General features: G+C 38.7%; 1 protein-coding gene across 4 annotated transcripts in view; it reads right to left on the reverse strand.

Annotated features, from left to right (window-relative positions):
• Window positions 1-12,158: 12,158 nt before the first annotated feature.
• Window positions 12,159-14,342, reverse strand: part of LOC136851597 (glycerol-3-phosphate acyltransferase 3-like) — a 41,940-nt gene continuing 39,756 nt past the window's right edge. For all 4 annotated transcript variants that reach the window (XM_067125920.1, XM_067125921.1, XM_067125918.1 and 1 more), the window contains exon 9: window positions 12,159-12,431. In XM_067125920.1, coding sequence (XP_066982021.1) covers window positions 12,245-12,431 — 187 coding nt within the window. In that variant the 3' untranslated portion in view covers window positions 12,159-12,244. The remainder of the gene's footprint in view (window positions 12,432-14,342) is intronic.

Below are 14,342 nucleotides of genomic sequence, written 5' to 3' on the forward strand. Positions count from 1 at the left end.
AAGAGCTGAAGGTACTGCTCCATGATCATAGCCCAAGTATTGTATGTCTCCAGGAAACTAAGCTTGGAAACACACAATATAATCCTGGATTAAATTACAGAATATATAATTCTCCACCACCAATCAGAGATAGTGCTAAGGGAAGTTCAGCAATTATTGCGCATAAATCGTTGCAACACTCATTGCTATCAATTAACACTCACCTCCAAGCAGTAGCAGTAACTTTCGTTTTAGACAAGCAGATTACAGTCTGCTCCATCTATTTTCCTCCTGATCTGGATTCCACTTATAATGATATTCATTTACTGATCAATCAGCTTCCTACTCCTTTCCTTCTCCTTGGAGATTTTAATGCTCACAACCCCATTTGGGGTGGGAACACAGCAGATGCAAAGGGTAGGATGTTGGAGGGTATTATGGATGGTCATAATATCACTATACAGTACTTAATAATGGAGCCATGACTTACCATGATGTCCACTCCAATACCTACTCAGCTACTGATCTGAGCATTTGCTAATCTAGTATTTACATTGATTATGAATGGTCATTAAATGAATATCCAAATGGGAGTGACCACATCCCAATTCATATAAAATCAGTTAAGAATCAGCCATCTGAGTCACCTCCCAAATGGAAGGTAGATGAAGCAGACTGGAAGAAATTTAGCGAGTCTGCTCTCATGGAGAAGAATGTAAAATCATTTCCATCCATCTCATAGGCATACAATTATTTTAGTGACACTACCATCAACAGTGCAATTGCCTCTATTCTAACAATGAAAGGAAAGCCCTCTAGACCAGCAGTTCCTTGGTGGAACAAAACCTGCAGTAGTATGAGAAAGATCACTAGAAAATGCTATAAAAAATATAAGAGGAGTGGAACAGCACAAGCCAAAGTTATTTACCAACGTGCTGTGGCCAAACAAAATAAATATTTTAAAAAAGCAAAAAGTCACAGATGTTCTACATAAATGGCATTAACTCAAAATCACCATCCAAAATGATTTGGAAGAAAATTAAAAAACTAAATGGTAAGTTTGTCTCTGAACCTCTGCCTATCGTTAAGATAAATGGTAACCTAATCACCCAACCAGAGAGGGTCACAGAAAAATTATGAGAACATTTCTCAAGGATATCGAGTAGCGTGAGCTATTCTCGAGAATTCTAAGACATTAGAAATGCCCAGATTTCTGAAAATAATTTTAACCATATAATGCAAAATTTACACTGCAGGAACTGAAAGATGCCTTGCAGAATACCAATCCATCAGCCCCTGGTGACGATAAAATACTATATGAAATGCTGAAACATCTCCCAGAACAGAGAACTTTCTTTTAGATATAATAAATAAATCTGGGAAACTGGTATTCTTCCTAAGAGCTGGAAATTATCATTAATCCTCCCTATGAAGAAACCAAACAAGGATCCTTCTTTACCTAGCATCTACAGACCAACAGCTCTCACCAGTTGTGTTTGTAAGCTGATGGAAAAGATGATTAACACCAGACTTGTATGATACTTAGAAACAAATAAATTGCTTTCTCCATTCCAGTTTGGCTTTAGGAAAGCGAGATCTACTTTAGATCCCTTGCTCAGGCTCTCAAACCAAATACAACAAGGTTTTGCTAAACAGAGCCAAACAATAGGAGTTTTCTTTGATTTGGAAAAGCATATGACACCACATGGCATTTTGGTATTATAAAAAAGTTGTATAAGATGGGCATTAAAGGAAAAATCATAAGATTTATAAATTCGTTTTTATCAGAAAGACATATAAAGGTAAGACTTGGGAATCATGTATCGTGACCTTTCTTACAAGAAGAGGGAGTTCCTCAGGGTAGTGTCCTTAGTGTCACCCTCTTTGCTGTTGCCATTAATGGAGTATTAGAAAAGGGATCATCACCAGTAAAAGGCTCTTTATTTGTAGATGATTTGGCTCTGTACTGCACAGGATATGATGCAGTGTCTACCAGCAGGTTCATGCAAAGAGCCATCGATAAAGTAAGCAAGTGGGCTGATGAGCAAGGATTTCAAATCTCCAAATCAAAAATTGTCGCTGTTCGGTTCTGCAGGCTCCAAACTAAGGAAACCATTCCAACTCTTACCTTAAATGGAATTATTTTACCTTACTCTATGAAGTAAAATTTTTAGGAATAGTCTTTGATTATTATTATTATTATTAAAAATAGTTTAACCAGACCACTGAGCTGACTATCAGCTCTCATAGGCCCGAAGGATTAGGATGAAATGACAAGTCTAGGCTAGAAGCATAGCACTGGGACCTAATAGGTCACTCGTCAATGATGAATGAACGAAAATGTAAATGAAATTAAAAGCTGTAAAAAGGCATATGCTTTCATACTGGAACACATTCACACAATAAATACATTTATACTCATGCTTCCATATATACTCACTAAAATGGTATATTAAAATTCTAAATAAATTAAGTAAAATCATAATATTTACTTGTCTTTGAATTCATTACACTGACTGATTGATTTTTTTTTATATTTTACCAATTAACTTGCAGCTTCTCATGAACATTAAAATGAGTACTATTGAGAATGCTGAAGATTCCGACAAAATTTCTTTTATTGGTCTATTTCCAAAATTTGATAATCGCTGCAGGTTATGAAAAGCTCATTGGAATAATCATATTGACTAGTTAAAAGTGAAAGTGAAGAGATCACTAAACTTAAGGAACTGGACTTTGTGCATAATATAGGGCTAAGAATCTGCACTGGTGCTTTTAGAACTTCACCCATTGAAAGTATTTTATGTAGACTCCCATCAGCTGCCACTGGACTTAAGGAGGCATGAGCTAGGTCTGAGACACACCATGCGCCTGAAAAACTCAAAGGAGAATCCTTCTTTTGAGATCTTAAAACGGTGTGACTCAAGTCTTTTTGGATCTAGATCTTCAATACCATTTCAAATCAGACAGCTGGGTGAACTGGGGGATGAAAGCATAAAAATGCAGAAGATCCTACAAGTTAAACATCCTGCTATCCCCCCCATGGTTTATTCCAGCAATAGATGTCTGCATTAAAGAGACAAAGAATAAAGAACATCCGGAAGAAGTCAATATAAATGACAGGAAAATCTATACTGACAGATCAAAATCAGAAGATGGAATGGGATGTGCAGTGGTGTGTGCAGGGGAACCACATATAAAAAAGTTACCAGACTCCTCATCCATATTCACTGCTAAAGCAACAGCCATAGTTGATGCTTTAAATCTTACATCTGATAAGAAATTTACATCCACAGTAATATATAGTGACTCAAGGAGTGTTTTAGAAGCCCTACAGAAGTTTAATCCTACCCATCCCTTAATTCAAATGGCACAGGAATGGCTTTTTTATCTCTCTGTTCGCCACAAATCAGTTATGTTTCGTTGGATTCCTGGGATACACTGGTATAGAAGGGAACGAACTGGCTGATAGTAACACAAAGGATGCTGCAAGATGTGATTTCTTCAGTAGTAAGGTGCCACATTTGGATATGCGTCCATTTATTAGAGGATACCAGAAGTGGACTTTCTCCATTTTATCCACAAATAGGAAGTACAGAAATATGAGAAAAAGTATTGATTTTTGGAGTTCGGGTTTTAATCATAACAGAAGATTCAAGATCTTCCTAACACGGCTTAGGATTGGCCATACCCGCTTCACCCATAGTTATATTTTAGAGGGAGCCAGTGCCCCAGTTTGTGTTCACTGTGGCGATCAGCTATCCGTTAAGTGCATGCTGGTGCACTGTCCTAGATTTAATTGCCTTAGGGCAAAGTACTTATTAGTGGGGAAGACTTTTAGAAATTTTAAATGATGTTGAGGTAGATAACCTTATGGGTTATCTGAGAGAATATGATCTTTTTAATGAGATATAATTTAGTATGTTTATTAAAGATTTGTCATATTTATTTTATATATTAGTATATATTTTAAATATAAAATTTTTATATTTATTTTTTATGGTTTTTATCTAATATCATTCTTTATTTTTTACATTCATATTTTAACACTGAATTTTACTAGTACAGTATGTTATCATTCACCTTGTCATTATCAATCACATCATTAATTTATATATTTCATCTTCATCGCTGCGCTGAATAATCCTGATGGGTTCTGGCGCTTGGTCTTCGAAACCTAAATTTCATGGTCAATCAATCAATCAATAAGCAAAATGAAACTCCAATCTCAAATTAACAGCGACAATAACTAATCCTAAATCCAAAGCTGATCACCAAGTAGTATACAAGATAGAAATACAGTATTGAAAAGGAAACCAAGTAAATTCTGCAGCTTATCATGCTAACAGCTTTCAATTAGTGTGCAATGGAATTTACCTAATTATTAGAATTCACCAGTCTCCAATGTGCATGCCACAAATATTAAATATAAGAATTATATAGAAAAGAGAATTAATTAATCAAAAGAATTATAGTTGAAGATGAACAATACCATACAGGGTGAAGAAATAGGAATAAAAGTAGATAAAATTCCAAACAATATGGTTACCTTTCACATGAGAAATGGGTAAGATTGACAAATAGCCTATACAAGATGCAAGTACACCACAAGTGAACAATCTAAATACAGGTATGTAATTACCAACTGTATAAAGAAAATGTAAACAAACAAAACAACCCAGAAACTAACAATAATTACTCATGCAATACTGTACACAGAAAATAGGATGACTTTCAAATTGGAAACCAAAACATAACTGGAAAATGGTAGGATGAATATATGGTAACAAAAAGAAGAACACCTAACTCTACAATAAAAAAAATACCGTTACATATCAAAATATGTTCATTTAAAAAAAAGGAATAGTAAAACAGTCAATCACCATATTCTGACTACTGTTACCTAATTTTTCAATCCTTATACTGTAATAATCAATAAAATGTAAACAATATTCAAGCATGAGTCTGGCTCTGGGATTGGGGAACACCAGACTGGTATCAGTTGCCAAGGTATCATTGGTTGCTCTGAAGGCATTGCACTAGGCAATGCCTCAGTTGACTCTTGCCATTTCTGCTGGGGGCACTGCAGAGAGGGGCCACTGTTAGTGCAGTGCTTGGGAGGAACTGGTGGTAGTTCACTATTCCTGTGAATTCCTATACAGTCCTTTCATGATGGCTGGAGTTGAGTATTTCTTGATGGCCGACACTTTGGAGTGTAGGGGGCATGTGCTGCTTTCTGTGACTTGATGACCCAGGAACTTGATGAAGGGTACCCCAAATGATCATTTGTCAGTGCATACCACTAAGCCATTATATCCAAGTAGGGACAATGTGGCTTTGATATGGTTTTATTTGTCTTTCTTATTCTTAGAGAAGATGAGGAAGCCGTTGATGTAGCAGACACAGAAGAAGAGGTCAAGGAGTTTACCAAGAATGTTGTCCTTTGATCTCTTGAATGTGACCTCTGACTTCTGGAGGTGGTTACTCAAGATGTAGTGCAGCTTTACCAGCTCCTGTTGAACATGTCTGTATCCCACTTAGGCTTAGACTAGGTTGGCAAAGAGACATATCAATTTGATTTTATGAGACTTAGGCTGTCAAGCAAAGCACTGGGGTACTTTCAGCCAGTCATTGTTTAAGACAGTGGAAAAAGAGAACTGGAAGTTGGACAGCAAGAGAGAGATATCCAAAAAATAAATGAGATGAAGAATTGTACACAGATTTAAGGTGTAAATGAGATTAAGCCCACAGTTGGACTACAAAGACAATAGTCAGAGAGGTTGAACAGAAAGACTGAAGACAGGAAGCAGGACTGGACAAAGTTTCTCTCCGATGCCCTTCCTTACTGCAGACAATCCAACCCATGTTCTTGCAGTCTGAATGCAAGTGAGCTAAACAACCAAACACCTGTCTGATGATTTAGGTCTGACAAAGTGTTCTCTCTTTAACAGGGGGGATGCTTGGTGTAGAACAAATCCTTCACCCCTGGACGATGATACTCCTACCTACCAACCTTGACTTCCAGTCCTCTAAATAGTACGGTCAGGTTCCCCTGAACCTTTCTTGGAGTAAGGTTCGACATGATGAACCAAACTCTGACACAGTCCTATCAATCTTTCACAATGGGTGTTGGACTGTATAAGAGATTACAAGTCAGCTTTCCCCTGCCTGTACATTGACCATTCTCTCCAATCTTTCAACTAGGATACGGACTGAATGTAGCAACTCATATCACATTTTGATTCCTTCAGAATGGGATCAGTCACATTCTATGAGGAAAAACCTCCCATCCAAGGAGTGTCTTAATAAATACGTGGGTTTGTGTTCATGCAAGAACACATCACAGTTTTTGAAGATACTCTGTGTTGTCCAAGGTATACTAACCGCACTTGTCCCTACAGTCGCAGGCAAAGTGGGGTCAAAAGAGTCACGTATTTGGAGGATTCCTTCATCCCTCATCGACCTGTTGATACCTGACTACCTTGTTAAAAAAGATACTCTAAACAAATGCTGGGGTTTGTAAACCCATGAAAAATACAATTAATCTTTAAAATGTTTGACATTCCTTATAGATTTACTGTAACCGGAAACTTAGCTTAGATGTGTTCATGCCTGGTTCTTCAGTCTGCCTTTTGAAATTATGAATTATGGCTTTGGAATGAATGAAAAATTTCTTGAATTAAAAATAAAAATTTATTTTATAAATAATTATCTCCCTATTTTCATGGCTGTATTCCCCGTGTCAGGTGCGAGGACGATTGAGTGTGAAAATTAGAAAATTAATGGGACTACTATATTTAGTTTGAACTGTGGCGGGATTTTAAAACACAAAAAACAATACACAACACAGATACACCGAACATATAACCACATACAATACTCACTATGATCCTCGGTTGCTGGGAGATGGTTGAGGGTGTCCACGGTCGCCAACACAGTAGACAAAATTACACAAACAAAACCGGAAAACAGACTTACAACCAAAAAAAACGAGCAAAAAGAAAGAGACACATGCACAGACAACAATGACATCCAACGGAAAACACACGACTCATGAAGCATACAATAATCCACCATCAATGTCCGCCTTGCACAGAACTCAGCTCAAGACTCACTCCAAAACCGAAAAATCCTTCACATATTCCACAGACAGACAGCGCCGTAAACAAACTAACGACCTCATCCCTCTTCCAACAACCGAAGCACTCACCAACGACCATTACACTCTCTCTCTCTCTCTCTCTCTCTCTCTCTCTCTCTTACAAAACGTTGGGAAATGCTAAATACAAACAAATTTATTCATCCCTCTATAATTCTCCCCCCTTTTAGCATTTCCTAACCAACACCTTTCACACTGCATTCAAATCGCCTTACGTAACCCCCACGGATGCTCACTAGCAGGTTCTCTAGATCGCGTTTGTGGGCACGCAATCATTCTCTCAGAATCATTCTCTCTTCTAGCAACATTCAAACTCACATCTTCTCCTCCATTCTCTCTCAGATTCACGCTATCTTCTTCACTATTACCACTCTCAATTTCATCCACAATCTCATCTAGCCTATACCCTCTAACTCGTTCCCAAATACCTCCCCCAATTCTTCAACTAACCCATCCCATTCGCTCATTGACCTTTCCAATTCTTGCAATGATTCATTCATGCTTTCAATCACTAATCTATCACTGCTACGCTCTCTTACTCTTACACTTTCGCTCACCTCCAACCGTTCACTTACCCCTACACGTTCAGGCAACTCAGTTATATCAAACCCGCATATGCTATACATTCTATTCATACCATCCCATTCATCCGTATTACACGCTTTATCACTCATTTTCACTTTGGCACTCACACCCCTATCACACAACTTACGATCATTCCGTTCACTTACGTTCTTCCCTTTCTTACGTTTCCTACCATACTCTATCAAAACAAATCGCTGATCCTCATGCAACAACCCCTCACGTACATGTCACACGCACCGCTTGCATCCTGGAGAGATCCACCCATTTGAACCCCCTTTACACTCAGTTTCCCGAATTCGCTGTCACAGTCACCCTCTTTCGTCTACATACACTTGATACATGCCCTTCCATTCCACATTCGACACACTTCGCTCTCGGTTCTGAACACATTCTCGCATAATGCCCATTCTTACCACAGTTGCCACATATTACATTCACTCAAAACCCTACAACCATTAGCAATATGACCCACCTGTCCGCACCGGTAGCATTTAACCCCTATCTTTCGTACACTCCTTACCAAATGTCCCGATTGCCCACACCCGAAACACGCTCCTAAAGCCCACCTACACTCATTCTTTGTATGTCCTTCCTTTCCACATCTAAAACACTTATATCGACTTCCACTCACCGACCTTCCCCTTTGTACACTACTATCCCTAACCCGTCCAACCCGTTGTTCCCTTACAAACCCATCATTCATCCTCACTGGCACCTCCACATTACTTGCTCTTACACTCCTATCTATTACACTATCGGCCATTCTCATTGGGCCCCTCAACACTGCATCCCTAAAGCTTCCAAACTCTGGCACTCTCTCATCTACCCCAGCCCTTACACTTACACTTCTGCTCTCTTTTATAACCCTGTCAAGCTCATAATCTTCTACAATTTCCAAAATTTCTCCCCAAGTCAACCTTTCATTCGTCCATCTTTTCTTCTCCTTCCACTTCAAGTTCACAAATTCTCTAACTCCATCTGGCACTGTCCCTAACAACTTCCATACTAACTCCTTAAATTCATCTATCCCATCATCCCCAAACTTCTTCCTTGCCAACATCTCCAGCCTACAAGCATACAGTGACAAGGTTTCCCCAGCTTTCATTCTTGCCTCATCAAATTCATTCTTCCTCTTATACTTAACACTCGCTTTCATACGCCTCGCTTGCTCAACTAGTCTAGCTTTCACCTTGTCATACTCAACATCTCCCACACTCATAATAACCCTATACATATCAAGCAAAAACCAGTCAAATATTCTCCTAATTCTCGTGCCCACACTCTCTTACTTTCCCCATACTTATCCTGACAAAACCTTTCATACTCCCTAAAGAAATCATGCACATCCCTACTTCCATACTCATTATACCTTTCACACCAGGGTACCTCCCTCACATACATAGCCTTTCTCACTTCTTTCTCACTTTCGCTTCCTTTCACTCTGTCCTTTCATACCCTCTTCCGAATACAAAGAGTCCATTTCCGCACTTACATTCATCTTACTCATTACACTCTTCTTCCCCCTCTTTTTATCCACTTTTATCCACTCCCCTCCATCCACCTCACTATCACTACTGCCTTCACCCTCTCCCTTCTTTCCTGCCTTTCCCACTTCCTTACCCTTCTTACCAATTTTCTTTCCCTTTCCCTTCTTCCCTTTTTCCTCCCCTGACTTATCCTTACTTTCCCTCCGTTCCTTCCCTTGCTTTTCATTCCCCTTTTCCTTACCCTGCCTTTCATCCTCTCGTTTCTTACTTCCTATTTCCACATCACTTTCATCACTCACGCTTCCATTCACTTCTTCCTCCTTTTCTTTCTCTCTTGCCCCTTCACACGTTCCAGAGGACCTGCCTCCAACAGCCCCTTCTCCAAAACCACCCTTGAACCTACCTTTCATCATTTCTTCCACACTTTTCATCATTCCCTCCAACTTTTTATCCATCCGCTCTTCCATTCTCTCTTCTGACTCTTTCATCTCCCCTTTCATTTCTTCTTTTGCACTCCTTAGCATTCCCCCCATCTCCTCCAACTGACTCCTCAATCTCTCATTCTCACCCCTCAACCACGTATTCTCCTCTCTCAACCTCACCAGTTCCTCTTCCATCCTTCTCTTCAGTCACACTACCAGCCACCAATCTCAATTGCAGCTGCAATACCAGCTGCCCCACGTTGGGCGCCAAATATAATGTGGCGGGATTTTAAAACACAAAAAACAATACACAACACAGATACACCGAACATATAACCACATACAATACTCACTATGATCCTCGGTTGCTGGGAGATGGTTAAGGGTGTCCACGGTCGCCAACACAGTAGACAAAATTACACAAACAAAACCGGAAAACAGACTTCCAACCAAAAAAAACGAGCAAAAAGAAAGAGACAGATGCACAGACAACAATGACATCCAACGGAAAACACACGACTCATGAAGCATACAATAATCCACCATCAATGTCCGCCTTGCACAGAACTCAGCTCAAGACTCACTCCAAAACCGAAAAATCCTTCACATATTCCACAGACAGACAGCGCCGTAAACAAACTAACGACCTCATCCCTCTTCCAACAACCGAAGCACTCACCAACGACCATTACACACTCTCTCTCTCTCTCTCTCTCTCTCTCTCTCTTACAAAACGTTGGGAAATGCTAAATACAAACAAATTTATTCATCCCTCTATAGAACCATCTATTGACCCATCCCTTTTGGTGAACAACTGGTTTGGGCATCTAATGTTTTCCACTCAGTTTTTTCTCAGTCAACATGAGTGGGGAGGTCAGGGATGTGATACATAATAGAGAGGTAAGTATTTAAAAAATAAATTTTATTAAAAATTTTTTATTTTTAAATGAATCTTACCTCTCTATTGTGATAACTGATTCACGCATCGAAGAAAAGGAGGTGGGAAAAAGGTGCAAGGACAAATGTGTCTGTATACAATAAAAAAAAGAAAAAAACAAGATTGAAAATTAGCAACTTTCAAATTGCATTATCCCCATCAATTTATATGCTAGGACATTTTTTCCTAATACAGCTCTGCTACAATGAGCAAACCAAAAATGAATGGCTCATTTGGGTTGGAAATAAAGCAAGTGTAGTGGTGGTAAACTCCAAAACTTTTTGAGTGCAGCCCTAAGACTTGCTACATTGGATACTAATTTCCCAAACCTCATATCTGAACGATACAGGGAGCTTTAAGTGGTGAAAAAAAAGTCTAGAGAGCGAAGGATTACAGTACTAGGTACACTGGAAGAGGGAGAAGAGCTGCTCTGACAGTTCATGAAAACTAGAAAAGCTCTTGCCTCTATCATTGCTTCCTATACTAGCTTTAGAATTCCTCTGCTCTCTTTTTATGTTCTTTTCAGCCTCTCATCTATTTTTATACTTTAAATAATTATTCACATCATCATTTGGCCAATCTGCACAATGACTGCAACAGTTGTTAACAGAACATCCTTGTTCCTAAATTTATGTTCATATTGAGACCATCATAAGCTAAAGAGTAAAGACGGGTATTACACTTAGATATCCTATGTTTTGCCATTATCTTTCAGGATATCCATCCTAAATAACAAAAAAAAAAAATCAATATCAAGCCAATACAAATAGGCAACATAAATGTCAACAACACTCTCCAGTATGTTCTTGCACGTGAATGACAGAAAAAAAAACTGAATGGAAAACAATGGATGCTCGAACAGTTGGTTTAAACTAAATTATCCTATTAATTTCCTAGTTTTCACAGCCAACAGTCCTCCCACCTGACAAGGAGAATACAGATATCATAATAGAGAGATAAGATTCATTTGAAAAAAATATGCATGAAAAATGCTGGGAGAATCTTCTAAAATACAATTAGTTATTATTGTCCAAATATGTTTTCATTAATTATATACTGTATATAATAAAACATCAATTAAATTACGACCAGATACAAAAGTGTTTGCTACGCCAGATAGTGATAATTTTTGGATGTATTTATTTGATGCATAGAAAAGGTAGCAGACTTACCATTCAAAATATATTTCATATAAAGGGCATTTTGTCTTGCCATACTCTGATAACTATCATCTGATCTGGATTTCTATGTACAGTATTATCGGTGCTTTAATGGCACCGTAACTTGATGTTGAATCAAGTTACCATAACTTGATGTTGAATCAAGTTACATCGCTGTAAGTGCCATTAACATGATGCCTAATTTTGCCATTAACGGCGCCGTAACTTGATGCAACATCAAGTTACAGTGCTGTAAAATGCTGTAATGGTTCTGTAAAATGCTATTATCGGTGCTGAAAAATCGCTGTAAGATTAAATCTGTCGCAAGTCAGTGTAGCCGTAAGTCGGTGAGGCACTGTATATAGGATTATAAAGCAACAAAATTCATAAATATGATATAAGACAAATATTTGAATAGAGAACACAGTATATATACTGTACTTATATTTAGACAATAACAATTTACAAAAATTTTACAAAATACTGAATGGAAAGAAATATAACATACGTTCTTATTACGCTGCTTTAATTACACTTTCATCATCACTTTGACTTAAATTTCTTGCATACTGAATCTGTTGCCGTTTCCTTAGTTGCTGCTGCTTCTCCTTCCATCCTTCTGTAGACCCTTGGGCCAGTTTAATAGATCCATCCCAAGCCAACTCAACGAACCCACCACGATGAGCAATGAGGGCTCTGACTCTGGTGATAGGAAAAGTGGAATATGAATGAATATAAATACTGAAAGGCTCTTTATCTGCTTTGAAGTTTTTATCTGAATAATAAGAAAAAAAGATTTTAGTGATCAGTAATTCTGCTTTAAGCTCTATTATTTATTTTCAATCCTTATTAAGACTTCTTCCTCTTTCCTATTTCTTTTACATAGTTGTAGAGGAAATATAAAGAAAACAGGTTTTGACGTAGGAAAGGCCTGTTTTTGGTAGTCGCTTGTTTCTTTCTCAAGGAGTTACCTTCTATGAGTCTGTCAGAGCTCCATGGTGACCCAACTATTATAAAAAAAATTCTCTTTAGTCGATCTCGTGGCTAGGTACTGTGTCATACTGATAAACACTATAACACATGATGGAGTATGTAATGGACTCAAAGATAAGGGGGCTCTTTCCTTTATCTTACAGTGAAGCTGTACCCAGGTTCTTTCCTTTGCCAAACCCACAAGAAGAGGAAGTGATGAATGTGCATGTGCAGTCCACCATATTGTTGACAACGGACTGGCATGGAGGCCAAGAATCCATTACTCTCTGTTGGTCAATGCAGGAAGATCCCTCACCCAAATTCCATGCCTTTTCGTCAGGAAAGTGGGTAGGTTTTGAGGACTCAACAGTGACTACCAAAAATAGGTTTTTCCTACGTCAAAACCTATTTTTTGACAGCGTAGTTGCTTGTTTGATCCTCAAGGAGCTTTAAAAATAAATTGACAGGTGACAAAATGTCTAAAGCTCTTAACAGCCCAAAGAAAAAACATTTTTGGCCCCAGGTCAAACCATAAGTTTCAAACCCCATTCTTTATTCCAAATACCCCATAAGTTTTGGTAATAAAGAACAAGAAACTAAACACGAACTTATGTTTTAAGATATAGTTCAACAGTGACTTACCTAAGCATGCTGGGTTTGGTTGCAGTATTGCCACACCTTCCTCAAGCGATAGTTAGCATACCCACCCGTCAAGAAGATCCCTGTTTTTCCGCTGTAGCGCTTATGGGGTTAGGACTACCCATATCACCTACTGATATGCAGTATAGTCGAATTTGTTCAAGCTCGTGGTAATAATGTTTTAAGAATACTGTCTCTGATGACCACCCTGTACATTCGGAAACTTCTTTGAAAGACACATTTCTGAAGAAGGCCAAAGACATACTTGCTTTCCTAATACACTATCATGTGACCTAGGAAAGGAGTGTGCATTTGCCTGGGACACCAAAATTATTCTCAGCCCTTGTAGAGAGATTGGTTTATTTGTGCTAGGGTGTAGGAAAATCGGACCGTCTGGGATGTTTGCCGGACCTCTAGATAAACCTTAAGTGCCTGAACCAGGGATAATGTTTGTCTGCTATGAGTTTTCATCAAAATAGGAGATTTCCTTCTTAAAGGATTCTCATTCTTGGCCAGGAATGATGGGCCAGGGGACAATAATAATTGATGGCCCACTGTTTGCGTCATGTATCATCCCCGTCTAAGAGAGCCCAGTTCACTAATACGAGCTCCTGCTAATTGTAAGGCTTAGTGCTTGTTTTGTGTATGGAACAATTGTTTCCTTGTTGTTGGTGCACTCCTCCTCCGGTGGTCCCTGTTTTTTTTTTGTGTTTATAGTTTACGTCTGTTGCTTTCATCGGCAGAACGTCAGTCAAGTTTGGGTAATCATCAAGTCAGGGTCCAGACAGCTTAGCAGCATGGATGTGTTTAACAGCAGGTAGTAGTTACCTGTTGGCCCCTACAGTGCTCGAGGATGTGAACTTCATTCGAGTTTGAGGATGAGTTGATGGCTAACAGTAGTCATCAGTGGAGAGAAGGCATTCCTCTGGGACAACAGTTTGGCTGTTGCATCGACTCTGCTGTGAATGTCTGTGTTTCGTGGAGATGTTCCTGTTTGCCGTC

This window comes from Macrobrachium rosenbergii, chromosome 23 (assembly GCF_040412425.1).
Source record: "Macrobrachium rosenbergii isolate ZJJX-2024 chromosome 23, ASM4041242v1, whole genome shotgun sequence".
Lineage (NCBI taxonomy): Eukaryota > Metazoa > Arthropoda > Malacostraca > Decapoda > Palaemonidae > Macrobrachium > Macrobrachium rosenbergii.